Source organism: Chaetodon auriga, chromosome 2 (assembly GCF_051107435.1).
Source record: "Chaetodon auriga isolate fChaAug3 chromosome 2, fChaAug3.hap1, whole genome shotgun sequence".
In the NCBI taxonomy this organism is placed as follows: domain Eukaryota; kingdom Metazoa; phylum Chordata; class Actinopteri; order Chaetodontiformes; family Chaetodontidae; genus Chaetodon; species Chaetodon auriga.
The window spans coordinates 17,695,362-17,722,517 of record NC_135075.1 but is presented as its reverse complement, the minus strand read 5'-3'; the positions used below and the strand labels follow the sequence as shown (position 1 = coordinate 17,722,517).

The 27,156-nt window shown below is 41.2% G+C and overlaps 1 protein-coding gene across 2 annotated transcripts in view; it reads left to right on the top strand.

Annotated features, from left to right (window-relative positions):
- The window catches only part of ca16b (carbonic anhydrase XVI b), a 100,482-nt gene that overhangs the window by 2,112 nt on the left and 71,214 nt on the right, over positions 1 to 27,156 (top strand). For both annotated transcript variants that reach the window (XM_076759451.1, XM_076759460.1), the window contains exon 2: positions 20,082 to 20,186. In XM_076759451.1, coding sequence (XP_076615566.1) covers positions 20,082 to 20,186 — 105 coding nt within the window. The remainder of the gene's footprint in view (positions 1 to 20,081; positions 20,187 to 27,156) is intronic.

Genomic DNA, 27,156 nt, shown 5'->3' with positions numbered 1-27,156 from the left:
ACTGTATGTATGCGGTACCCAGAATAGTTCTGATGGCAATAAAGGACAATACAAGACAGACACCTTTTAACAAGAACTCAGAATAACGCATTCCCAAAACAACTGCACGGAAATAAAATGGTGACCTCCGTGACTGTACAGTCAAATACATCCTCACACATTGCATGGAAACAACCAACTTTTTCAGTGTTCCTGGATCTTGCATTCTTTGACGTTGACCAAATTTTTGTCTTGATACTGTTTCCTTTGCTCAATTCCAAAAGCTCTCATTTTGATTATTTAAATATACAGTCTGACCAATCGTTGCTTTTCGAGACTGACAGCCCTATTGACACGTAAGAGTCAAAAAAATCTGCTAATCATATATTAAACAATATGACACGACCAAATGAAACTTGAATATAAACGTAACATTTCTGCTAAGGATCCCTTATATTTGGTCATCAAAGGATTGTGCAAAAGATGTGCATTGAGCGAAAAATTTTACTCTTCAAAAAAAAAACAAACTTGTTTGCGCTCTCTGGTGGACAAAGTGTGCTTCTATAGTACCGCAAACACAATTTGCATTTTTACCCCTGAAAATTCGAATGACTACACATCTGTGATGAGTTATTATTGGCTGATAATAATTACCCACCAATTTATCAGCCTGGTTCTGTTCTCATACCATTCGAAGCATTTGAAGAATTAGCTAAAACAGTTGTTACATCTATGCTGTGCAATACATCTATGCTGTGTAATCAGCTAAAACTGTATGTTTTATGCTGTGCTTTAACACCTTTGGTGTACATCCCAAGTATATCAAATATTACCCTGTGGCACCAATCATCCCCTATAGTGAAGCAGCAGTGATGTAACACAGGAGAATGGTTCCTCTCTGAGTCACCCCCCTCTGCCCCAAAAATCCCCCAGTTCCACGCTTCCACGTCCTTAGTTTGCAGCTTTAATGACTAGTAGCCTTCCAAGCCCCCAATGCAGATGAGTTTTCTTACATGGCATGTCTCACCAGACCTCTGACACACAGCGGAAAGGCAATCCAGGCTGACTGGTAGACCAGCTAGAAAGTGGTGGTGGAGGATAAATCCAATTTAACTACTTGTACACTGTCACGTAACCGTATTCATCTACCGTTTTAGTTTACGTCAGAGACAGCATTACTTGACTCTGTGCTTAAGTTAATGTAAAAATAAAAGATTTCGGGGGGGGGGGGGGTATTTGAAATAGTCTCACATTAAATTTAATGTCAGATTTAAAGGCATAGCTGTCGATGAAATTGCCCTGATTTTCCTGAAATTGTCCTATTTGTAAAAGCAGCCTTGCGTGTCTTCTCTCACGAGTGCAAGCATCCACTACCTACGACAGTATGGAGATTAAACAGTCAGTAAGAAGAATATGAGGAGTTGTGGTGTGGTGGAAATGGTTCAGACTGATATATACAACCACGCTTGTTTAAAGTTGTGTAGACAGAACTGCAGCTCTGCAGCCATCGTTTGAAGCATAGCTTATCATTAATAATAGAAATTGTCCTGATTGCATCACTTTAGTAATGAGGAAATTATTGCATGTTATGCGAGTATGGCTGTACAAAAAAAATGACAAAGGCATAAAGCTGTGTGATTCAGCAGGGGAATAATTGGTGGCATTGACAATCGGACCTCAATGAATGTGGATCTTGGGGAATTTAAATGAAAAAGTTACTACTTTTTGACAAGCATAATGACCATTTTCGCCTCTCCGTTTCAAATAACACCATCACTGTCCACTGCAAATAGAATATTAGTGAGCAAACATGTCGTTAATGTTATTAATGAGGTCCTGATGTACTGCCATGCCAGCAGGATGCCAGCTGTCCGGACATCACTGATGTTGGCAACAGCATCATTATCTTCAAGGCCCTCCTCTACCTTCTCAGGATAATTGGTTCAACATGTACAGTACTGACAGAACATCTCAAAACTAACTTTCTCGTAGTTTTAAAAATAGCATCAGCAACATATGCTCAGTCTTGATCATGGACGGGCTCGGCACACTGTTATCTGTTGTCTCTCCACCAGCTGCCTGTGCCACCCACTAAATGGTCCGATGGGGAAGCATTGCAACTGTAATCACTTTTCGCTCGTGCAGATAATTTGCTGTTTATCCATTTTGCTAGTGATGCTCATCCTTTGCTTATTGCTTTCAAATTTAATGACCAGCTTATCTATCTGTCTAATTGCATTGGATAAACTTTAAAACAACAATGCGATTTTGTTATTAATGGCATTGTTTGAAGTGTGATGGGGTCGGCTTTGAGACAGCAGTCTGGTTTTGGAGAATAGTTGTGACTTAGTCATGTTGCTCATATTATTTTATGGTGGTTAAGCTGTGACCATTGTTGTGGTTTGGGAAAAGCACCCCAGCATGCTTTCTTCACACTGATCAGCTGTGAAGAAGTCTGTGAAAATAGCCTGTGAAATGAGCTGAGTTTTTATTATCCCACAGTTTCTTCCATAAATTCGAGTTGCTGATTAAATGAAGTTAATTTTTATGTGTGGCACGGCTTTAAATGAATAGATAATTGTGTTAAATACAGGACATTTGAAGTAACCCTAAATAAAAGCAGCATTCTTTAGGGCGGAGAAGGCAGTCTGGAAAATTAGAGTAATTTTCACAAACACTTGAGGAATCATTTAAGGTTCAAAATGATTTCTTGTCGATTGCAGACTATTTTTCTTTTGTCTCCAAATGTTACCAAATGTCCCGACTGATGGAAAAATGCCATTTTTAGATTTTGTTCATAATTTCCCTGGTGTAGCCAAGGTAAGTGTAGGTAAACATTTGCAACCTTGAGTTGCTTTTTCCAAATTCTGATTCATTCAGTAGGTCTCTTTTCAAAACATATTCTATGTCTGATCTTTGGCCCTGAGGCCATTCATTTGAAAATGTGCGGTCATGTGTTAAGCTTTTTTAAAAGAGATATTTGCTCTGTCTTTCCATACTAGATGTATCTAGCTGTGTGTCTGACACCAAAGAGTCATCATAAGCCCTAAGAAATCGACTAAAGAGACACTGTGTATATTTTCGTTACATGAAATAAGGCTTGAAAATGATGAAAGTGCAGTATGTTGGCAGTTACTGTGCAAGAAATGAAAGTACTTCACTGTTTTGTGGTAGTATGAAAGAAAAGGGTGTGACAGAGGATGTGAATCGAACTCAACTGCTCTTATCAAACTAGACAACTTCACATATTGCAAAAATGTTTTTGAGTGGATTCATGTGTTTTGTGTTTCTTTGCCTGTATTTGGAGCAATCGCAGCACTGCTAACAGTGAGATATAAAGTGTGATTTGAGCTGTTAGTGGCTCCTCCACTTTCCTGAATCGCAATGTACATCAGTGGTACCCACGTAAACCACGTTAGAGCAAATGCAATATCTTTTAGTAATATGTTTAAAGTATACTTTATCATTTTTCCATTGCGAACGTGCATCAAACTGTGATAGAAGCACTGCTGTAGGGACTGTATCAATGACTTTAAATAAAGATAGAGGACATGTCTCCACTTGCTTTCGCTGTGCAAAAAGGAAGCCATAATATCCCACCTTAGGCTGTCATGTCATTTGCAGCCGGTAGCCTGTGTCGTAGTGATGAGGGGATGGAGCCGCTCTTATTGAGGTCCTACCCATACGCCCTCTGACTCACTGGGTTAGGGCTAGCTGTCAATCATGATGCTACACCCCCTTTTTATAGCATCAAGGAACTAATTAAAACCAAACATATAAGAAAAATTAACCAATGAAGATACATCAGCATGATAAGAGCTGCCTAAAATGATAGAAACCACCATGTACTTTGATTTTTTTTTTCTTTGTCACATCTGCTAACATGGAGGGGGAGGGGTTTCTGACAAATGCTTCAGTCAGACACCAGGGGACGATCAAGATTTTTTGGTTTCACTTCGTTGGAGCTGTCATGTCGTCCATCTTTTATATGCACTCCTTGGTATGTATGTATGCATTTGCGACCCCTAGAGACTGTTCTGCTCTTTAACACAAAGAAACAAACAAACTGAATGTTTGCGTTCAGTCATTTTTACCAAAGCCCAATGTGTGTGTCTTTGAGGTCCAACAAATGCGCTGAATACATTTTCTTTCTTGTCATATTTAAAATCTACCTCTGGACACCGGCTCTCAGTCTTCTTATTTCCCATCCTTGTCGGCGCTTTGCTGTGGATCAGTGGAATAGCTTGAAATCAATGGCAGGATGTGTCAGGATCACCCGCGAGCATGCGTATGTGTATCCTCATGCATGTACGTGATACAAACAAAACAAGGACCCCCTGGATAAAGCATTGATTCACGGAGCTCCTAGTGGTCAGAAACTCAACAGGGTACCTTTAACACCTGCTGGATCAAAGTAGTTAAGACTGACTGAAGACTGACCCCCAGCAGGGTGAAAAAAGCATGAAGATGTGTAAATATGATCCATCACATATACCCTGTTTCTCCCTGTGCTTCTGCTGTGTTCAGTTACAAGATAGTTGATACCTGTTATTTTGAGCATTTTGTTAAATCTGTAATCATCAGCCGGACATTGAAAAGTGACACGGTTGACCCTTCATGCCCACTGGATGCAGCTGCATCGATTTCTAGTTGTGCAATGGCTCTGTCACGCCTTCCTTGTGATTGAAATAGCGTTTCAGAAGAGAGTCTTAAAGACCCAGTGTGTATGATTTAGTAGCATCTAGCAGTGGGGAGGCAGGTTGCATTCAGCAGAATATCCTTCATCTCACCCCTCCACTTTCAAGCGTGTAGGAGAAGCTACGGTGGCAGCAAAACTTGCAAAAAATGCAAACGGCACTCTCCAGAGCCAATGTTTGGTTTGTCCATTCTGGGCTACTGTGTGAACATGGTGGTGCAACATGATGGACTCCGTGGTGGAGGACCATCTCCCTCTGTAGATATAAAGTTAATGCAGCCATGAAACGGGCTGCAATAACAATGTTAATTTTCACATCCTAATGTCTTTTTTTTTTTTTTTTTGCAGTTCCATTATATAATCAAAATTTGAATATTCGTTGACAGCCCTAATCCTGAATAGTGCACATTAGCATAAAGTCAACTGCAGCAGATGTTGTCCTACCTGCTAGTTATAGGAGATATAAACAAACAAGAAAAAAAAAGGTTTGCTATATGCACATAAAGAATCAGTCAATAACAAACAAATTGTCAATACATTCTAAATGTCACTGAGATGGTCTGCTCACACATCTGGTGCACAGGGGCGCCCTGGCACAGTGCTGTTTCCAGGGGCCGCAGCTGAACTGGAACAACCAGCGGACATTGCGGGCGAGGTTGTCCTGTCTGGAGACGCAGGCATTAATATTGAAGTGCGCCATTTCAGATGACATGAACTGAACATTACAAGAACGGGGCTTTATTTCATGAGATAATTAGAGTAATTTGACATTAATTTTGATTAAACAGTTTATTTGTATAACTTATGTTAATCAAGGAAATCAGTCATCACTTCATTACTTCGTGTGTATGGTTGAGTTCACTCGGTCTTTCAGCCAAGATAGTCCAAGCTGGTCACAGTAGCATTTTAATCATTTAGAATGACTCACAGCCACTTCACTCCAAATCATTTCATCTGTCCTCGCAACATCCAGCCCAAAACACACACACACACACACACACACACACACACACACACGCATACACACAGACACACGCAAACTGAATGTGACCAGGCTGGTTGAAACAAGGGAGGAAAAATGCTGTTGGGGAAGCTAGTGCACTTATTTCCCGTGCTTCATGACAATAGTGATTAATGTCCAGGCAATAAGGCACTGTCACTGAAGGACGTATACTGCTGCACTCAAGGACTTGGCCATATCAATAAATGTCCTATGTCCTTCACGTCCTCTTTCCCCTTAAACAATCTTGCCGCGATGTGATACAGTGTCGGCTTTGCTTACAGCTGAACTGTCAGTCAACGCTGCCCTGTGGAGAGTGGACACAATGGGACCTTCAGGCTCCTTTTTCCTGCATTGTGCTATTGTGGGTCAACAGAGCATGTGTTTGCTTTGTGCTCATTGTTTTTTTTCTTCTTTTGGCAGGCTACATTCAAGATTGTCTTTTTCAGAGGCGAGGAAAAATAAATTCAAAAGTAGGCTATCCCATCCACAGGGCTCATTTTCCCCGTCGTGAATTATGACGACAATCACTGAAGATATAGGATTAGGCTGTGTATGTTTTATCAAGCTCAAGGTGCTCTGCAGAATGCAAAATAAGCTTGTTGAATAGGAGTCGAGTTGCATGTGATGAATTGAATTTTAACATTTGCATAAATTATATTCTTGTTATTTTGAGCAGCTGCAGAAAAAGCCTGTGCCCGAGCATATGGAAGCGATATTGTACTTTTGTAACTGTGCATTTAGGTCACCTTTGGTTCAAAATGCAGTCACTGCAATCTTTGAAAAATGTAGTCTTTACCCAGCTCTTGAAACTCTACAGTGGTAGTCACTGTGTATAGTAGCTATCACTGTCAGACAAGTGTTGGAGTGGAACAGCAACAGAATCCTTAAATGAAATTGAAACGATGCCATGTGAACCTGACAGTCCTCAGATCGTTGAATTGCGAGGTTTTTTTTAAAAAAACAATAAGAAACAGAAAAGCACCCGGGGGTTTTATGTGTTATGTAACTGGAGCTTTAACAGCGCTGTTCCTTTTTGGTGGGCTGCCTTTAAATGTATTGATTATTTAAATTTGTGGAAAAGGTTTATTTTGACTTTAATTCCTTATGGCTTTATGTGGCTTTTTTTGTTTCGTGTCATCTGACAGATGTTCGATTGTTCATGCCGATATCGGCAGAGAGATGTGATGAAAACATATCGGCCGATAGCTCGTCTCGTGACAAAGATATGGAACGTTTTACAGTTTAAAGAAAAACAAACTTGAAAGAGCTCGCTGTGTGATAGCAGCTTGGTTTTGACGTTGAGAACATGTCTTTGCAGTGTCCGTTCTCCAGTTTCTTGGTCCATAAGCCGATGTGTGCCAGCACCGATATATCTGTGATAACCTAATATGGGCTTTATTCTTGGAAGTAAATATGATGGTTTTACAGTGTCATGGTATACAGAATTACTTTATTTTCTGAGTGTACCTCAGTTAATTATAACACTGTTTTTCATATACCATCCCAACCAACAAACATCAACACTATCGATTATTTCTAAATGCCATTATTCTTGGGCTCTGGGTTAGTTAGGGTCATTGTGCATTTACATCTGTCTGTCTGAGCTGAATTCACACATAAAGACAGCTGTGATTCGAGGAGTCTGCTTGAAATAAGTTATTCCTCGGCCAAGCTGCAGTTATAATCACAAGTGTCGGCTATATAGTTTCCAGTCTGGCTGCTCCGATCGCTTTACAGAACCAATTTAGCTCACTTTTCAGATTAGACTGCTGTATAATCAACCTCTAACTTCTCAAAGTTTTGGCTGTAGGAAGTCTGAAAAGGTCCTTTGCTAAGAAGAGAAAATGGCTGTCACCATCAACAGCCTAATGCCCAGAAGATTTCTTAAAATGTTGCCTTCTTTCCAAATGGGTATTACACTTGGCGGTGATTTAGAAGCTTCCAGTCACCAAAATTAAACGGCATGCAGTAAGTGAGGTAGTTAAAGGCGGAAAAAAATCAATAGACTGAAGCATTGGCAAGTTTGGGAACCTGGAATTTAAATGTTAATTTATCAAGGAAGTATGATAAGCAGGTTGCTTTACATTAGTTTGATGTTATATTGCTTATTATAGGATAAACACTAAGCGTGTGGCAGACTAGAATTATGCTACCCGCAGACCTGATGATGGCAGGTCATTCATTATGAACATCTGACATTAAGTGGTAAATAAAGAAGATTAGTTGTAATCAAATACAATTTGACAGGCTATGAGTTCAACACTGACTTGATATCCACTTTTCCACTCCAGTGCTAAACCCATTTCATTAATTCCTTGTCGAATGCGTTTTTTCCCCCTGCCTAAGCTAACACCCTGAGAGATCATTCCCCGGGCTCTTTCCTTTGGGTTTGGAATGAGATTGATGTTCTGTTTGTTTCTCTCACACACTTCGACTGTCTCTCTGGGAGCTTTCTCTATTTCGAGAGAAGGCTCTAAAACAACAATGGAAGGCGGAATGGGGGGGTGGGGGTTGGGGGATCATTGCTATTTTAACCATGTTCCGAGGCATTTCGGGTGGTGCTCGGCCTTTTCCAGGTGCTTAATATCTGAAGGTTAATGTTGGGTGCTTTAGAGGAGTCGGTGGTAAAAACGACAGAGGTGGCTCGTGTGAAAATTTGGTCTTTGTTAATTTCAGACAGTTCCAAGGGAGAAGATGTGCTGAGTTCGATGGTTTTTTGGAGGCAGAACAGGAGTTTGGAGACTACCCTATCGATCCTGTTGACACTCTCCCCTTAAGGAGATGCAAATGTTTCTGTTCTTCAACACCAACATTCAAACCCTCCTGGTAGTAGAACCCTAATTAACAAGAGATTTGAATACCACGGCCTTTTCCTTTTGACATTTTCATATTTCAGAAAGACGTTGTTTTAGGCTTCCTCAAAAGAGACAACTTGTGTTTATTAGACAGTGAAAAGAAATTCACGACGGCGCAGTCAACAGATGAGTTTGTCGAACGTTTAAGAAAAAAAAAAAAACTCAAACACCTTTCCCGTTGATTCTATCTGCGCTGCCATTACAAATTTCTGCTCATCCGTCATACTCCAGTGTGAGCGGAAGGTGTGACAGCTGCTGTGTGTTATTGTCACTGCTAATCTGAACCTCACAACACAAGTGTTTACCACAGCAGAGGAGACCCATTCCCAGGTAACGAGTAATCACTCAGGGATTCCAGAGATCATCTGTTCCCACACTTAACAGCCAGCGTGAGGCAGGTGGGAGTTAGCAGCCACTCAGCAGCCTCACAGTTCTCAAGACAATCATCTGTCTTCCTGTAATGTTTGGAATCAAATGCTCTGAATAGGCATAGTGAGGCAAATGATATTACAGAGTGCCATAAAATGGAAGTCGTCACTCTGAGATGGAGAAGAAAAAAGGTTTATCTTGTATTCAAACCTATGGACGCTTTGATTGCCCCATCAATAGAGAGATGCAAGTATTTTTTTTTCAATTCGGCAAAAAGGATCCGAGAGCATTGATCTTTGCACTGACAGGACTCACCACTTCGCTGTGAGCTGTTATTTCTACGTCTGAAGACGACAGAAGATGCAGCTGGTTTGAGTGGAGCAGAAACCATTTGTCGATTAAGCATTTAGTTGATTGACGGAAAATTAATTGCCAATTGTTTTGATAGTCGAATAACCGCTTTAGGTTTTTTTAATCAAAAAGAGCGTTCCCTCAGAATAGGCTTGCTGTAAAATACACAGTAATAAACTGAGTCTCTTTTGGCTTTTAATCTGTTGGTTTGCAAATCTACATTTGAAGACATCACCTAGAGCTGTCCCAGATTTTGTTGACAAGGCGAGTAATCGAGAAAAGCGTTGGATGCAGCCCTGGACTTGTGATTATAGGAAATTCAGAAATATACAGGGGGCTTGTTCCTGTTTGAAAGGTCAGGATTCAAAGGCCTTTTGCAGTGTCTGCCATTTGAGGAGTGTTATAATAGCCTCATCATTACTCTGTTATGATCACTTAACTCAATTAACCTTCAATCTGGTCAGAGCCACGTGAACTACAGTATGAAAAGATGGAAAAAGCATTTCACTCGTGACTGGAACCAGCCTAGGTCCATGAGTTGCAAGTGTTTCAGTGTTAATGTGTGTTCTGTGCTTGAGAGCTGCGTTCGTTTTCATGGCCCAGAGTTGAACTAATGTAGATCAAAAGATTACTGCAGATGGCAAATAGCAGTATGTTCCTTACAGTTGCTGCTAATGGTGAAGCATAGCTAAGCATTTGGTGGAAAATTAAAAAAAATGCGCCTTTCAATTGAAAAGTTAGTTGAGGGCGCCGTGTGAATCTCTCTCTCTGATAGTTTAAAACCTGATAAAACAACTCCTGCTGCTAATATTTTTCTTCATACTGAAGGTGAAAAGTTGAGTTTTTCTAAGATAAAGAAGATGGCTCAGGAATCTCAAAGTCAACTGAATATATGATATTGAAATAAGAAATTGCTTTGCTTTAGAGTCATAGACTGTAGGAAACCATTGTATTTATGTTTGACTTTGCTGCAGTGTTGCCAGCAATGATTATTTTCATTATGGACTACGTGATTAAGTTGAGTATTTAGCGTATAATCTGCCAAAAATAATGAAAAATGTCCCAGTTGAATTGGGTTAAGGTAACATTGATATAAAAGCAACAAATCTTCATATTTGAGATGCCAGAATCAGAGAGTGTTTGGCATTTTTTCCATTTAAATGCCTTAAACAGTGGATTTTTCCTTTTAGAACTTGGTACAAATACAGTCCCGTATTTTCCAGCATGTGCTGGGCCATAAGAACTGCGGCTGAATGCACTTGCACGCCGGCTTCACCACTCAGCTGTGTTGTTGCCGCTTGATTAGAATCATTACCTTGAGTCACAGCCAAGCACTGCTCAATTGGATGCTGTTTTTCAGGCTTCGTTTTCTCCTGCTCCTCCGTGCATTAGATCTCATGTTTATTAGCCTTGGATTTGTTTTGCTGCAAGTTTGACTACATGTAGGTGATGAAATCGGTGCCAAGGTGGCTTCAATAAGTTCTGATGTGAAATTCTGTGGTTGTCTGTTGATACAGTCTGCTGTTGATTGACCGGAATGGGATGCACTTTCACATCTGAACAGCAAACCACCAGGCAGTATGTGTGTGCAAGGCCAAACAGAGTGTGAGTGCGGAGGAGCCGTGGTCTGAGCAGATGTCCTCATTTGTCATGCGTTATATGTTGGCATAGATGATGGGCACTGTAATAGCCTTGTAATCCCTTTTGGCTAATTAGCGGCCATCTTGTTGTGACATGCCAATGGATTTCTTGCGTCACAATACCTCAGAAGTCAGTCAGCAGGAGCACGGGCTCCTGGATTGGACCACAGCTATTAAAACTTTGTACCTAGCTGTCATTTTAAATGGGACATTTCTTTGCCTCTGAACAACTTTGTACACACAGTTGACTTGTGCACAGCTTGGATTTTATTAGATTTTGAGGAAACTAAATGTGAGACCCTTAAACATGTCTGAATTGCTGCGATTATTATTAGGTTGTTTTTTTTTTACTTGTCTTAGAAAATGTTAAAAATTATTCAGTCCGGAGCAAAATTAATCAGTTTGAACAGTTGGAAATAAATACTGTAACTTCAGTTTTTCTAACAGTGGAGACGAGAGGAGCTGCAGGATACTGACAGTATCTTGGTGTGGAAAAGAAATTATTTCATTTTCTTCAAGTCACAATTACGTTTTGGCATGCTGCATTGGGGCAATATAATGATATTAAAAGCTGACAGTAGGTAATGAATTCATCACGAATGCTAAGAATACTTAGAGTTTCATGACGTCCACTAGAAAAATATCAACTTACTGTGCAAAAGCAATTTACTTTTCATTTGAATTGTAAAGTAAAGGGAAAAAGAATCTGTGATATTCAAGGGAAGCGTGGACCCGGCATGCAGTAAGAATACCGCTAATATCCAGTTCATGTTGTAGCAGTGACATGAAACAGTGTCTGCTTTTCCATTAATTTCGTCATAGCTTTTGAAGCTCTGATGATATTGTTTTTGCAGGTCTTGCACTGGCGGTGCAGTGTAAAAATATATGCTGAACCTCCTCTGGTCCAGCAGATCAGTGTGGTACAGCTTCTCAATGTCACATAACTTGAGCAAAATTGCATTTCCATGTTGTTCCTTGCAAAGTTCTTGAGAATCATATAATGAACTGTTTACGCTAAACTGTACAGGCTAGTGAGGCTGCGAGAGAGGCTGTTACAGAGGCATCAAGTGCATTGCTCTTCATGGTTTTATTTATCGTTTCTAAATTCAGCCTTCAAGTATTGATTAGAGTCCAACATCAAAAAGCATTTAAAGAGGAAGGGAGGAGGACTGACTGCTTGTATGGCTCCAGGCAGGCATGAAGAGCCTGTTTGGAAGTGATGCATACTAAGTCCTAGTGCAGTGGTATTATTTATGGATAACATTGAGTCATTTGGCCAGTGAGCTGCTGGTTAAGTAGTTTTCATCAGCACTAGGCAGATGTTTTCCACTAAATCACATTTCCAAAGGTATTTCACTCCGCATATTCTCATGAATTTGCAGCTTTGTTATTGTGGTATTTTGAAGCTGCCATTTTTGTAGACTCTGTTCTCTAAATCGCCGCACTGTAGCTGCGACGATATGCATTTTTGGCCCGTTCGTCCCGAGCTGTGATCAAATCACTGCCCTGGCGGTATCAGTGTCACGCTCTACCTGTTGAGTTAGATGCACCCATTTACACTGCCAGTAATCGACCATCACCATTCATGAACACCAGTAATGTGTGAGGAGTGTAATGTATCCACCAGAGGCAGCGGAATTTATTTCAGAATCAATAACTAGACAATTCATGCGTGGCTGCACACCGTGTCCTAAGGAATGACCTCATAAGCTCTTGGCACTTAAGCGATCCAATTGCCACATATTGAAAATTGAAACCCTCACTTTACACAGTAAATTTTCCTGACACTGTCTGAGCTGAGTCCTGCTGCTGTGTGCGGAGGGACATTTGAGGATTGTTTATTGTCGTCTGTGAAGAGGACAAGCTATAGCTGGTCTGGTAAAGAGGTCACCAGCCCTGAGTTTGTTTAATCTTGTTAATGGTTTTCATCAGAGCCCTTGATGTACTCAATCAGTGAACGAGGCAGCTATTTGACGCACTTAATTCACTGCACGGGCGTTACCCTAGAAGCACACTCGACAGCAGATTCAACAATTCAAATTTACTGTACAGTTTCTCCATTTTTGAGGAGGAGCACTGTTGTGTAGGTTCAGCCCGTATGTGAGTGGCTAAACATTGACTTCTCCGCAGGAAGTCATGCCATTTTAATTCATTAAAGGCCCAGTTTTAGCCAGACAATAGAACAATAGTTCTTTACCGGCTCCTTATGAATAGAGAATAAATGGCAGGATGTGTATTTTTTTTTCTTTTCTTTCTTTTCTCTATTCAAGGAAGACTGAATACACTGGAGACTTTCATCTAGACTTTTCGCCCACATGCTCTATCAAAGTCTGACATTTGATGTACTGTGTTTCTCACTTATTCCTTGTAGTAAAAGGTTGAACAGTGTAACACATGACGCATTGCACTGCTCAGGCCTCATCACCTCCTGACTCCTGTAATATTATAGCACAGATGATGTGACTCCTCGCAGTATACTTTTCTTAAGAGCAGGAGAACTGAAGGAAATGCAGATGTGTGAACTTAGAGTGGGTTGGGAGTCGGTGACACATTTGGATTTGATTATAATGAGATGGCCGTATCCACTTTTCACCAGATAAGTTTTGAGAAAAGACTGCAGAGCAAGTGTTGCATAATGAGCAAGTCGAGTGTGCCTCCTTTGCCCTTCCTCCTATTCTGCTTGCTTTGTTGTTCAAGTTCTCTAATGAAACACAAACAAAAATGTTTTCTGTTTTCGAGGAGGTCCAAGGCCACATTGCACGCAATGCCTACAAGTGTGTGTGTGTGTGTGTGTGTTTTTGGCAGAATTTCTGACTTGTGTAAAAGTTGGTTTTGAGTTTCTGTCACTTCAGTATTTCTACTTGTCTCTATATCTCACTGTGAAGTGGTATTTTAGGCTTTCAGCGCCCCGTATGGCATCGACAAAAACATCTCGGCAGCGTTGAATGTGCAGCAGCACTTCCTGTCAATTAACATGATGAACAGAAAAACAGGCAGGTCTCGACACGCACGCCGGCATGCTCACGCACGCGAGAAGTTGTCGAGGGAAATTTTTATATTAGTTATTGGAATCTTTTCTTTCACTTCTATTTTTCATGTAGTCAGTCATGGAAGGATGTTAACTCTGGACTAATGGGCTTAATTCTACTGTAATATGGCTACATTTCTTTGACCCATGGGTGCTGATGCCCTATTCGCTGAAACAGCTTGTTTGCTTTTAGCTGTGTAGGCCTAAATATCTGCATTGGGATTTGAGTTGTTGTTTTATTATTTTTGAGCTTGATGTTTTAGCCCGGGCTCCCTCCGTGCTGTATCTTTGGCTGATCTTGGCAGTTCTCATCTTCCCGAGGCGCTTGGTGTGACTCGAACACTTCCGAGGATATCTGGCAACATCGCCCACTTCCTGAGGAATGAGAAACACATACGCCCTCAAGATCAAGCTCCTCTTACCCCCTTTCTATGCTGCTCTGACTCACAGAAGGACCCCGTCTCTCCCTCTGTACTGGTAACCATGTAAAGAGCCATGCAGTGCAGACTGAGTCAGGTGTTTGGCATTTTGAAATAAAGCGAGCACATTTGAAAGCGGGATTCACACGTGTTAGCAATCCACCCAAACAGAAAGCTTAGCAGATGTCCTTACATTTGACAGTTGACTCCATGCACTGCAGATGAGATTGTATACACAGCTGCTGTTTCCCTCAGAATGCACATTTGTTCCTTATATGCATAGCAATTTTCCATCAAGAGTCCGCCCTTTATTCACCCATGATGGCTGTGAAAAACCCAGCTCACTTCTGTTTAGTACAGCGGAGTAATGTATAAGTTGTTTAGACTGTAGTTTGTCTAATTAGTACATTTAATGATATGCCGTCTCTCTCCCTCTAATTAAAGGACAAGCTGAAAGAACGGGGATGGGTGAAGCGAACGCGTCGAGCGTCCCTCTCCCTCAATAACTACTGTGGGAGCGTCTGCATATGTAGCCGCCTGAATGTAAAGCAGGCCGATGCTGGAGGAGAATGTGAAAGATAAAAATGCTGACTGACGTGTGGGAAAAGTATTCACTTTATTCAAACACACGTTCTGCCATATCGCCCTCATTAGGCATACGTAAGTGATGTGGCGAATCGCGTTGTTTAAGTACACACTCTTTGAGGGAGTCAGTGTTGCTGTGTTATTGTTCATGTTTGTGGGAGGTTTTTTCTGAGCGTCAGGTTGACTCGTGAAGGAATTTCAGGACATATAATATGGGTGCAAGTAAGCTAAGTTAGCTCGTCTTTCCTTTGATAATTATGTTTTAATAAACTGAACTTTTCTTGTCGATAATGGCTTTTATCAACACAAAGTAACACCGATGCTGCGTAGCTAATTGGGATTTTAGCTGTTCCGCTGTCATGTGTCGTTCCTGGTTAAAGAGGTTGTGAAGGTGTGTATGAAACACAGCAGAATACTATGATTATACCGTTGCCCTTAATGGATAGGTCTGCTGACATTCTGTATTTTCAATAAATCCCATGACAACGCCAAAACCAACAATGAATTGGTCTCTATCACAGATGTCAAATTTTGGCCAAAAGCATAAAAACAAAACAAAAAAAAGACACTTCAATGAACCACACTCTTGTTCATGACATGTCACTTTATTAGCATTAATGTGGGCTTTGTACTGAGTCAATGCCACAGACTCTATGCTGCTGCAGTGATTACACACTAATGCTCGTGGCTGAAGATGGTCCCCAGCACTGTTTATGCCTGTTAATGAGCAATGTTTGCTAAAACCGACAGCGGCCAGCTGTGTTTTAGGGAATTATTTAGGCATATTTAAAATGAAAGTATGTGTTAGAGACCTGTTTTTAAACACTTGTCTTCAGTAGGGAAAGTCTGAAAGCACTGAGATGAAATCATGGTCTTTTCATGGGATTTGGTTGATGATAACAAAATAGAGAGTATCAGCAGCTTTATCCTTTAAAGCCAAATGCTGGCTGAGGATTGTTAAAGATAGCAGATATATTGATGAGCCTAATTAGTGCTTTTCATTTTTTTCTTAGCAGTTATTACGTAAGTGAAGGAGCAGTTTGGCAGTATTGCCATCTGTGGGGAGCTGAAGGTGGTGGTGAACTCACAGGCAGCACAAGAGCGTCAGTTCTACACATCTGACTGTCCTCTGTGGCTTTGCGAGTTATTTAACTAGATAGCATGAACAACACAGGCCTATTGTTCTATTTTTAGGCCAAGTGTTTTATTCGTGGTGTTCCATTTTCCATTTTCTGCCTTTCATTAGCCATTAGCCACCTTATGCCATGTGATGTACTTTTTCTGTGCAGTGAGAGTTGGGTCGTTTTTGCACGAGTCACATTTGTGAATTCAAAGTGTTACCACAGTTTTTCTGTATATTGAGATTAGGCCAAGCACTTACACTGTTTTGATGGAAAGAATGCAGGTGTTGAATTTGCATTATTGTGCGCACATTTTCTTCCATCAAGTGGCAGCAGATAATTAGCGCAGCAATCTGAAATTATTGCTATCCGTTTATTTTATGTGATGTGTTTTGGTCCCATTTCATGCTGAATGAATCTGGAATCGAATATACTATTAAGTGATTATGCAGTCTGTAGAAAGAAATGACAAAAGACAAATCGAGATCCCTCCATTGTGATCTTAAGCACCTCAGCAACAGCGCATCGGGTAGAATTTCGATGTGTATTTCACTTAGAGATAACGGAGTTCATGTCATCACGTACTCCATCACTCTGCAGCTCTTTGTTTACCTAAATTACATGGACACTGTAACTCAGGGTGCATTTGATGCCTTAATCCATCCTTAAGCATTCCTCCAAGTGACATAGACGTGCCAGCCTGGCGGCCCGTCACATACCTGATGCTTACCTTGGCGATGAGATTGATATTTTAACTCCGGCCCCCCATGACTAATGCAAGTTAAACGCTCCTGTGGTTGTTGTTAGGCTGCTGTTTTTCAAGGGCTCTCAGGGGTTCTAGGCTTGTTGTTGAGTGTGATATTATGGAACAAATGGCAGGGCTTAGTGTTGGTGTAGATGATTTAGCTGCCCTCGGGGCAATGAAGAAAGAGAAAATGATTTTGTATGCCGAGATATTGTACAAGGTGTTGTTCTGTAGGTGTTTTCTGAAGCCTTTTATTTCCTCTCAGCTTCCTAAAAGCACACTCAGATGTGGAAAATTAGGCAAAATTCCACAATGCTGTAATGTGAAAATAGGTTTTAGGCCAAACTGTCCGTATAGAACATCTCATCTCATCTTTAAATTACCGGTTAACCTACATAATGCCTATTCACTTGTGTTTACCAGATTTAAGATTTGTGAACGTTGGATTGCAGCACGACTCTCCTCAGCCTCCTCCTTCAGGCCCGGCACAGACTGTGTTGTCTGCTTTGCTCTATCAGAGATGCTGTGGCTTTAATCCTTTGCCCACGGGGGATGGCTGACATGGATGAGTGTAAACTGTTGACATGGTGCTGTCTCCTATGCTCTCTGATCAAAGACGGTGTAGCCCTCCTGTTTCGCAACCTGCCTCCAAATACGCTCCAAGTCTCTGCCAAAGAGACTCCCTCACTCTCTGTCTTCACGCTTTATGTTATCCCGTGTTTCCCACAGTGAATTGATACATGTGACAATAACAAAGCAGCTATTTATCACTTCACCCATGTCGCCTCTGTGACCTCCCTCAAAGCAATGCATTTGATTTGAAAAACACTGTGTAAGTGGCTCACACTATTCTGGAGACCATTTTTTGGAGACAGCAATGTACTGACTTTAAGTGCAAGGAAAGACTTGGCTTGATGTAGTGCTTAGTTTAATTAATCCCCGGTAATGATGCAACTATTAGTAAGAGCTGAGCTCGCCTTAAGTGGCTGGAGATGTGTGTGTGTGTGTGTTTTCTGTGTGTGTGTATTTGTATTTGATGTGTGCAGATGCTGATCAAGCCAATACATCTCACTGTATAAAGGTGGTTCGGCTGCAGCAGGTCCAGGGAGTTCTGCCGTTGTTCCCAAGTTGCCTTTAACCTTATGAGACTACTACTAAGATTTATATGCAGTAGTTGTCACAGTTACTGTGTCATGATGCAGCATCGCATGTGTACAATAATAAAATGGGGCTTTTAAAACTTAAATCCATAAAGCAAGCCTAATCTGTGTCTATATTGGTGGATAATCCTATGTTGTGTGTATAAATATTTGTAGTTTTATGTACTGCAAGCTGTTGTTGGCGTGTTTAGGTCGTTGTGTCCTCGGTGCTGAAGTGTTGGGGTTCTTTTGCTTATGTTGTGTTAGAATGAGACACTCATGAGCAGACTACCCTGGTGGTTTTACCTATGATATTAACTGTTGTGCCATGCTGCATGTTCGTAAAAGCATCTGCGTGAGTTCGACGTGTAACCCGCTGTGCAGAAAAACTCCAGTGTGTCTAAACAGATTCCAAAACTGGATTGCAGCAAGGAGCAGTCATTTGTGCCTCCATTTTTAGTGCTGCAGATTGTCATCTCGGCTTTTGTTTTAGTTTTTCCTGCCATTCCCTTTTACACAGAAACAATCTGCGTACCCAATTGTTTGCATCCTTCCAGCAACAGGGAACCAATATTAGCCAATACATCTCCAGGTTTTGAATGCCACCGTGGGTTTTGACTGCTTAAAGCAACACAAAACTCTCTTGTTTTGCTCATGCACCTGATTGACAATGGCTTCAGCTCAACATTTTCTTCTCTGCAGGCACAGGCTGCATCCGTTACGAGGGCATATTTTCCCCAATGAGTTTGATTATTGCGAGTCTGGGACTATGCATGCTCTAGAGAGTGTGTCTGCTTAAGGACAATTTGTGCCTCTAGCATTCGCTGTAATTCTGTTGACAGTGTTTGATTTTCTTTCGGGCAATTCGCCCCAAGAAGCTAAAGAGACATTTGTGCCCAGAAGACATGGGACTGATTGTCTGCACTCCTGGTAACAATAGGCTGTCTGCATTTTACTAAATTAAGTCTTCACATAGGAGCTTGGACTGGAAGCTGCTGGTGCACTGTCAAATCCATACATATATTGCAAGCATCTTGTCTTTTTCTCTTTCCCAGACCAGTTGCTGAAGTAAAGAATTTGATTGATTGTTGTTGTAAAAGAGCAAGAAGCATCACAGGGGCTGCAGGAGAAGCTCCTCTTGTTTTGTGCACTTCCCTGATGGTTATAATCATTACCACCCATTAAGGCACTGTGTCAAATGATGGCACCTGGGCTGAAAGCAAGGGTTTTTTTTTTGGTACACACACAGTCACAACCATTACTACTCGTTCTATTTTCACTGGTTCAGTTTGTGAGGATGCGAAGTTCATGAAATTTGGCAGAATAGCCAGGTGGGTGGAGAGACCCGGAGTTATAGCCACCTCTGGGACTTATCGTCCTCCTCAGAGGAGCTGCAACAGCTGCAATTTGGGAGAAGAATTAAGGCAATATGACTGAATGTTTCTATTAAGCTGAAGTGTCGAGGTACTTTAGCTGTAATCTACAATTTTGTGCTTGTATAGTTTTTTTTTTTTTTTAAAGGTGCAGCCAACGATTCTAATACAGAACATTTTTTGTCAAATTCACCCAAGAACGGGTCTCCGTTGTGTGTGTGTGCACCGAGAAAAGAATCTGTGTTCGTACACAGCGTTTGCTCTGTAAATAGGAAACAAATAAAGAGGCTTGCATTGATTTTCCCTCCTGACTGGTTGCCCTGGCAATGCATTCTGGGGGGGGGGGGGGGGGGGGGGGGGCTTCTGAAATACCTTTAAATTGTATTTGCATTGTATTTACAACCCACTTGATGTATTTACAACATTGATGTTGGATGATTTGGAAAAACCCTGGATTTTGTTCCATGATGTTGTGTTTAAAATTTCAATGCTAATGTTCAATTTGGTGCCTTTTTATTTTTTTTTGCCATAAATCTTGTGTGTCAACAGGAATTGAATCCAGAGGGAGACTGAGCTTTGTGCTCATTAAACAAAAATTGAATCGAATGTTTTCATTATTATTTTCTTTACAAATCTCTCACCATGTTGCGGACATGCCGCTTCCATTTTCTCAGACACGTTCTCCCGCAGCATTGTTGATATTTGTCATTTGTTCGGGCAGTAAATGAAACTTTTATTCTCCCCGTGGGTTTTCTTACGTCATCTCTGTCTCCCACAGTTGCATCGGGTGGCCAACCTCAACATGCTGGAGATGGGCGCCATGGGAGCGTGGGCGAAATGAGGGAGAGGAGGGCAGTTGGTGACCCCTATTGGTCCTATTCAGGTGAGCTCTCATTTGTGTGCTGGCCACAGCTCGCAGTAGGAGGGGAAAATGTACAGTATTTCTGTGACTTCCTCACCCTTACTCTCTCTGGCATCTATCATTTTCCTCTTTCTGCCTACCATTTTCCTCCTCACTGCAGCAGCCAGATGGGCTGAATTAGGCATTTAGTATTCATATAATAGTATACCTCTACTGTATGTTTTCATTCCCTTAATAACTCTAATTAAACTAATGCACGGGAGAGAAGAAAACACTGACATACGACACAGCGAGTTTGTGTTCAGATTATGTTGTCGCCAACTGCGAGTAACTACACGAAAAGTGGACTCGATTAAAATGTTTTTATTTTTGTATTCTCGGGTTTGGATCAGGCATTCAAGCACTGACTGCACTGAAATGCATTAGGATCAATTAATGTGTATGCAACTGAATAAAAGCCTTGTACTAGTTTTGAACCCTGCTCCTTTTCAACAAGTGATGCAGCGTTTCCCACAGAAAACATCAGATTTCCATTATTATTATTTCTTATTTCACCATTTTAATTTGGCTTAATTCTCCACTTTATGTTAGCTCACCTTGCTTTTCCCTTCAGTTCTTCCCCCCCTCACCACACATACACACACACACACACACCTCCCTGTATTTGTCTTCTCTGTTGACTTTCTTTGTCAGCAGTGTGTTTCATGAAGCCCCAAAGAGCCCAGAGAATACAGCTCGCATTTTGGATTTTTCATCCGCTAGTTTACTGATCAAGGATGGTGTTGTTCTAAATAAATAGATAAAAATAAAAAAGGCTAAAATTGGTTTCTAAATATACGTTTGTGGCTGTTAATATACCTGGATGGCCTGCCCAAGTAAAATGTCATATTTAGCTGTGCAGTTTTTCAACCGACCTCCATCTGCATTGAAGTATATTGTATCAGAAATACAGTAGGCATGGCAGTTAAAAGCTAGCTACTTCAGTTTTTTTTTCTCCCTTCCTGCCTCTGTTATTAATATGCATGCTTTTAATGCCAAAGTAAGTGCTTCTGGGACTTTAGCTTTGCCTCCTCCTCTAATCTCTGAGCCATCTACCTTAACAAACTGGAAAGATGGATGGACATGGCAGCCCACAGTGAACCGTCAGATGTGCACTCTAATGGATGATTCATTACATGGACTTTTATGCCTGTAAATATTCTCAGTAGTATGTGTTTCTGTGTGTATTTGGGCGGTGCAGTCGGGGTGTGTTTTTTAAGAGAAAGTGGCAAATTGATGCACAAACTCTGTTCACTGAAGCAAAACACAAATTTAGCAAAACAGATAATATTTTGTTAATATGTATGTCAACAGTTTTTTTTTTTTTTTTTTTTTTAACTGTGAAAGGCATTTTGTGTATGCAGAAATGATCTTTTTTTTTTAACTTTACACACCAGCACTCCAGAGGGTACCAACATGCAGTATTTTGCAGTATTCATACAGTAAACTAGTTTTGCATCCACTCACATATGAATAAAATATTGTTGCTCATTAAATGGAAATCAATGAGAAAAACGCTCCGTCTGCATTACAATTTCCTTTATGTGTCATAGTTTGGTGCTTTTTTTTAAATGTTTAGGCAGGTGTATGCAGACCAGGAGGTGTGTTATTTGGCTGAGAGCTGTTCTGATAAGCACACATCAATGTTCTTTTACAGCACTGCTTCACATTCAGCCATACACATTCACACCAAGTGCAAACACAGCCCTATGCTGGCCATTGAGCAGCACCGGTGGGAAATGGAGGTTATGTGCTTTGATCGAGGGCACCTCATTGGAAGAGCTCAGAAAGTGAGGAGCAGTCAGTAAAATTATATTTACAGGTGCCAGGGTCCAAAAACATCACCTAGCAAATAACTAACTTGGTTCCTCCAGTCGTGGAGTGAATCGCAGCCCTGCAAATTATTATACTGATGGAATATTTTACCTTTGGCAGTGCTGTTGGAAGAAAAAAACCTGCATGTGTGTAGGTGTGTACATCGGGCTTGATTCTGACTTTTTGCATTTCTTTGGTCAATTCAATTTCAGGGCCATATGTCTTTTATTTGACTGATTATTGAGTGTTATGTACTCTGTCGTGTTTGTGTGCAGCATTGCAGGCAGGCTTAGGAAGAGGCAGGCTGGTAACTGGGAGAAGGATTTTTTTTTTTTTTTTTTAAATGGGGTAGGTGGACAAAAAAATCATCTGGTCAGAGAACTGGCTGATGGGTTGATTTTGGACATTCATTTCAGGCCCGTGCACAGCACTAATTCCTCCCGGTGAAGGCAGCTGGCTGATTGTGTTGAGAAAAAAGGAAGCATTGAGGGAACACAGAAATGTCCATTGCTTTGGAAAGGTGATTAGTGGCTAAGGCTGTGAATGGGGGACAGACAGGCGTGCCTTAGCAGCTAAATGGTTATTAAGGGCATTTTGCTCTGTGTGAGCGAGTGTAAAAGAAATGCTCACAGTAGGGTTAGCCTGAAGCTAAAAGGTACTGCTGCAAAAGATACTTCAGCTCAGCCAGCTCGATGCATGTAGCGTGCATAATATGTAGGTGAGCACATCAACCGTTGTTTCACACTTACTTTCCACTCCCCTCACTGTGTGTCAGACAGTGTACAGAGCTGGTTGACGTATATGGAACAATGGCAGTCTCAGAAACTGGAGCAGTAACAATTCAGAAAGTTTTTTAGGAAGTATGTGTTGTAATAATCTAAACATTGGCCACACTGATTTCTACATTTATATAGCCATTTAAAAATTTTGTTAATATTGGTTTTACTTAATGTAATGATATCGCCGTCGTGACTATCAAACTATATTGCGTAATTCATGATGAGACTGATTGCTAAGCCCTTAAATGTTACACTTTAGTCCGGTGCGTTGAGGAAAGAGCCACACGGTGTAACGACAGCTCTTATCAGCCCATGGCACGTCACCTTCCTGTGTGCTTTGGTTATGAACCTCAATGTAAGTAGTCTTGAAACCTACACCCTGAAATTTGATTAAAAGTTATTTAAGGCGTGCTGTCCGTGTGTGTGTGTATGTGTGTGTGCGCGTGTGCATGCATGGGTGTGTGCGCGCGTGGAGGCATTTTTCATAAGAGGGATGATATCATACTCCCTATAAGACTCCCACAGGAACAGGGCTATGCATCATTTTCCCCTTTTTATATCTCTGCAGGTTTTCACATCTTCTCTGTTAGCTTCTCAGGCTGCCTTTATCAGTACTTTTACGTTTTGGCCAATATAGGCAGTAGTTTGCTTTTGATTGCACTCTTGTTGATTTATTGTTCTAGTTTAATTACAGCACAACAGTTGGAGTACCTTAATGTGCATTTGCAGAGGCATTATGCTTGATCCCCTCTAACAGTGTGTAGAATGAAAAACAAAAAAGGAAAACTGAGCAAAGAAATATTGGCATTCGATGTAGAAAAATATAGATTAACACCCTGAAAATATTTTTTTTTTTTTTCTTTTCACAGCGTTATGAAATTTCACAAAGTCCCTGAATTAACTCTCATGTCATTCCAGACTGATATGAAGTAATTAGGCCTAATAAAAGATTTATGTTCTTGCTGTGCTCACTGTGAGAATTTATGATTTGGCTTAGAGAGAAAAAAAAAAGATAACTGATTGTAGTTGGAGAAATTAAAAATGCAGTCAGGAGCACATGCTACTGTAGCCCAAATCGTTTAGATGATATAATGATAGTCTTACCTCCACAAATGAATAATATCGCCATTACGGTGCTACACCTCAGTGATTTTTCACATTTATATCTTACTCCAAGCTCTGCACTGATAGAGCTCCCGCTGCCTGGTTCCATCCAGCGGTTGTGGCTGTTTGGATGGAAGCCACCCCGACAAGCTGTTGTAGCCACTAAAAGAGCCTGCGATTGTCTGATACGTGTGGATTATATTTCCCCGCAGCCCGACTGTTTTATTCCACTTCATCGAGGTTGCCCGTGATCATTAGCAATCTTTCCACTCATGTCTCACATAATGAAGTGAATGAAGTGTCATTTTCAATCAATTGCTATGTTGATCCAACTTAATTAGTACTTTAGAGGATACAAAACAAGATTAGGTAACTCACTGTTCCTGATTGCCAGGGCTGTTTGTTTAGGCTTTGAATTCACCCTCAGTTCTCCTGCTCGATGCACGTTCTCGAGCGGCTTATACTTATAGTTCCTCACATATGTGACATTATTCTGTTCATTTTGATGGTAGAAAATGTGCAGCTAAAAACTGTACTGATCAGGTGCACCCAGCTTTTAAGGCACCCATGTCAATCATGCATCGTTCCGCACTGTACTGATCTCGTTAATAGAGACACACAGTTTGTTTGAACATGCCCGCTGCAGGAGTTTTTGGGCTGATTTTAAAATGTGACTGCGCCTCTCAGATTGGTTAGTCGGTTTCGACGTGTTACACCATATGATTCTTAGAACCGTATATTGTCTGGATGCTTGTGAAGGCAGTGCACTTTGTCTCTCGTGGCTTGACACCCCCCTACAAAGGCTGGAGGGAAAAGAGCAGTGCCATGTTGTCATGGTGCCCGACAGAAGGAGCTCTGCCTCCTGGAGGTAATGAATCGAGAGGAGGATTGCTCCCGGTAGACCCCCATCTAGGAGAAGCACTTGACTTTAAAGCAAAGCTCCCCGACTATACGGCCATACAGGGGGGCTGCTTGGAGGGTCAGGTATGGAGAATTCTATACAGCGACACACTCCTCAGGGATGAAGATAAAAATACCAGCCTCAATGTATGTTTTCCTGCATGTTTGTCCGACTAGAAAGAGGCAGGCAATTTTCATAAGAGCTCCGGCTCCCATTGATGAAATCTGGTTTATTGTAAATAATGACGTTTTGCTCCTGATTGTTTTGAGACAATCAAATCATGGATATTAAAGCCTTTGTGGGATTTGTTTGGTATCATGAATCACGATGCACAGTTTTTGTTGTCCAAATGAACACGACAGAGCAATTGGTAAAATCAGATTTCTGCCAGAGTGAAATACTTAAAATGGCAGCTGAGAGTCACAGTTGAATTTAATGTCGGCGCAGTCCAGTGACGTTACCATCATCTAAATAATGTGTGCTGTGATTTACCAAACAAAGTGACTCTGCGTAATATGGGTGGTGTTTCAGCTCTCGCAATATCTTTTGCATTTTCCAGATTAAGCGCAATCTACATATTAATTAAGGGAGGATGAAATCACGCTTTATTCATATCTGTCCTATAAGAGTCAAAGTCTATTCAAATGACCAAACCTTGCATTGATTCTTGCTTCACTAACTGATGCACCCAGTCTCTGGACCCCCAACCTCCACTGACTAAAACCTAGTTGGTTTTCCTGTGTTGTTACGACGTGTCCCCCCAAAATGACATTAATAGTAAATTCATATGAAACAAATTCATTTTATTAGTGGCTACAAATTGGTGTCGTGTTGCTAAAGTCGCCGTTTGGAAGCCAATTTTGTGTTGTTGTAAGGATTTTCTGCCAAACACAATAGTAACTCACAAGACATTTTAAATTGCTATTTAACTGAATGCTGTAATATACTAAAACAAGGAGAGGCAGGAGGTAGAGCGAGTTATCAGGGATCATAAGATTGGCGGTTTGATACCTTTCTCCTCCTGTTAAAGTTTCCAACACACACTGAACCCCAAATTGCACGGTAGCTCCCTGCCAGAAGCGTGGGAATGAGTGAGTGTTAGACAGATTGGATAAAGGCGCTATATGAATGCAGCCGTTGTACCATTTAGCCATTTTAAATTGACCTGTTAGAGCCAAGCGGGAAACTCTGGGGCTGAAAAATGAAGCCTTCGCTGAAGTGCCAGAAACTTGCAGTTCCTCGATTGGCCACTTGAGGCTGGCGTTGCTTCACTTTTTTTTTGTTTGTTTGGTTTTTTTTTGCGTTATTATGTGCTGTAACACTGAGCCGAATGTGACTGAAATGCAGCCGTGGGCTAGGTATGCATGTCAGATGTGCTTGAATGTGAGTTGCCTATACATTTATATGATCAAGAATTGTCAACACATTAATGTTTCTGACACAAACAGGGACAGTGCAGTCAGTCCCCCCGTTTGGCACATCCTGGCTGCTGTACCCTGACTGCCACAGGTGGCACATGCAGAGTTGTCTCCCCTTTTCCCTGTAGTGTGAGCGTCGGAACAGTGTTCATTTACAGTAGAGTCAAACTCTTACGATCTCCTGAACTTTGTTGTGCTCGTCTTGCAACATTCTTCCACTGCCTCTCGTAGCCACACCGCTTTCTGGACTTGATTAATTTCCTCCTCCTGGGAGAACAGAGGGAGATTCATCTGTCTTACACCCCTGCATTTGTAGTCACAGCCATTCTCTGTGATGATGGAAGCTTAACACAACATCATCTATATTCCTCCAGTCTTGCTGATGTGTTGTATCAACCTGTAGTTGTACCTGCTCTCATTTTCTGAGAAAATGAGAGGTGCACGAACACTAATTATTAAAAATGAATTTTCCAGGGCCCAAGCTGACTCATTATTCATCTTGGTTATTGCTAGCAGTTTGGATCAGCCTTCGTGTGCCAGAATTGGTCCATTTGTCTCTGTCAGGGGTGGGCCCTTGACAGATGTGCCAATATGGCTGCCGAAGTTCTGTGCTAGGGGAGAGGCAACTTAATTCTCCATGATGTATCACACTGGCAGCAACCAATTTAGCAGAATTGAGCTCCAAATCATCTTACTTCCCACTGCTTCTGACAATCTGTTTCCTTTCTCTAGATGAGGTAAATATATTAAGGATGGAAATAAATTAGGGATTCCCACACCCTGAGCTAAATCGGTGAGTTTTTGTTGGAGTTGATTGCTTGTATTGTCACAGTGGCATGTCCACAGAACAGTATCCTGGGCCTTTGCCAACAGGACACATAAAGCGAAGGCCCAGTGCACAGCAACTATAATAAATACTGCCAAATTTTCTGTTT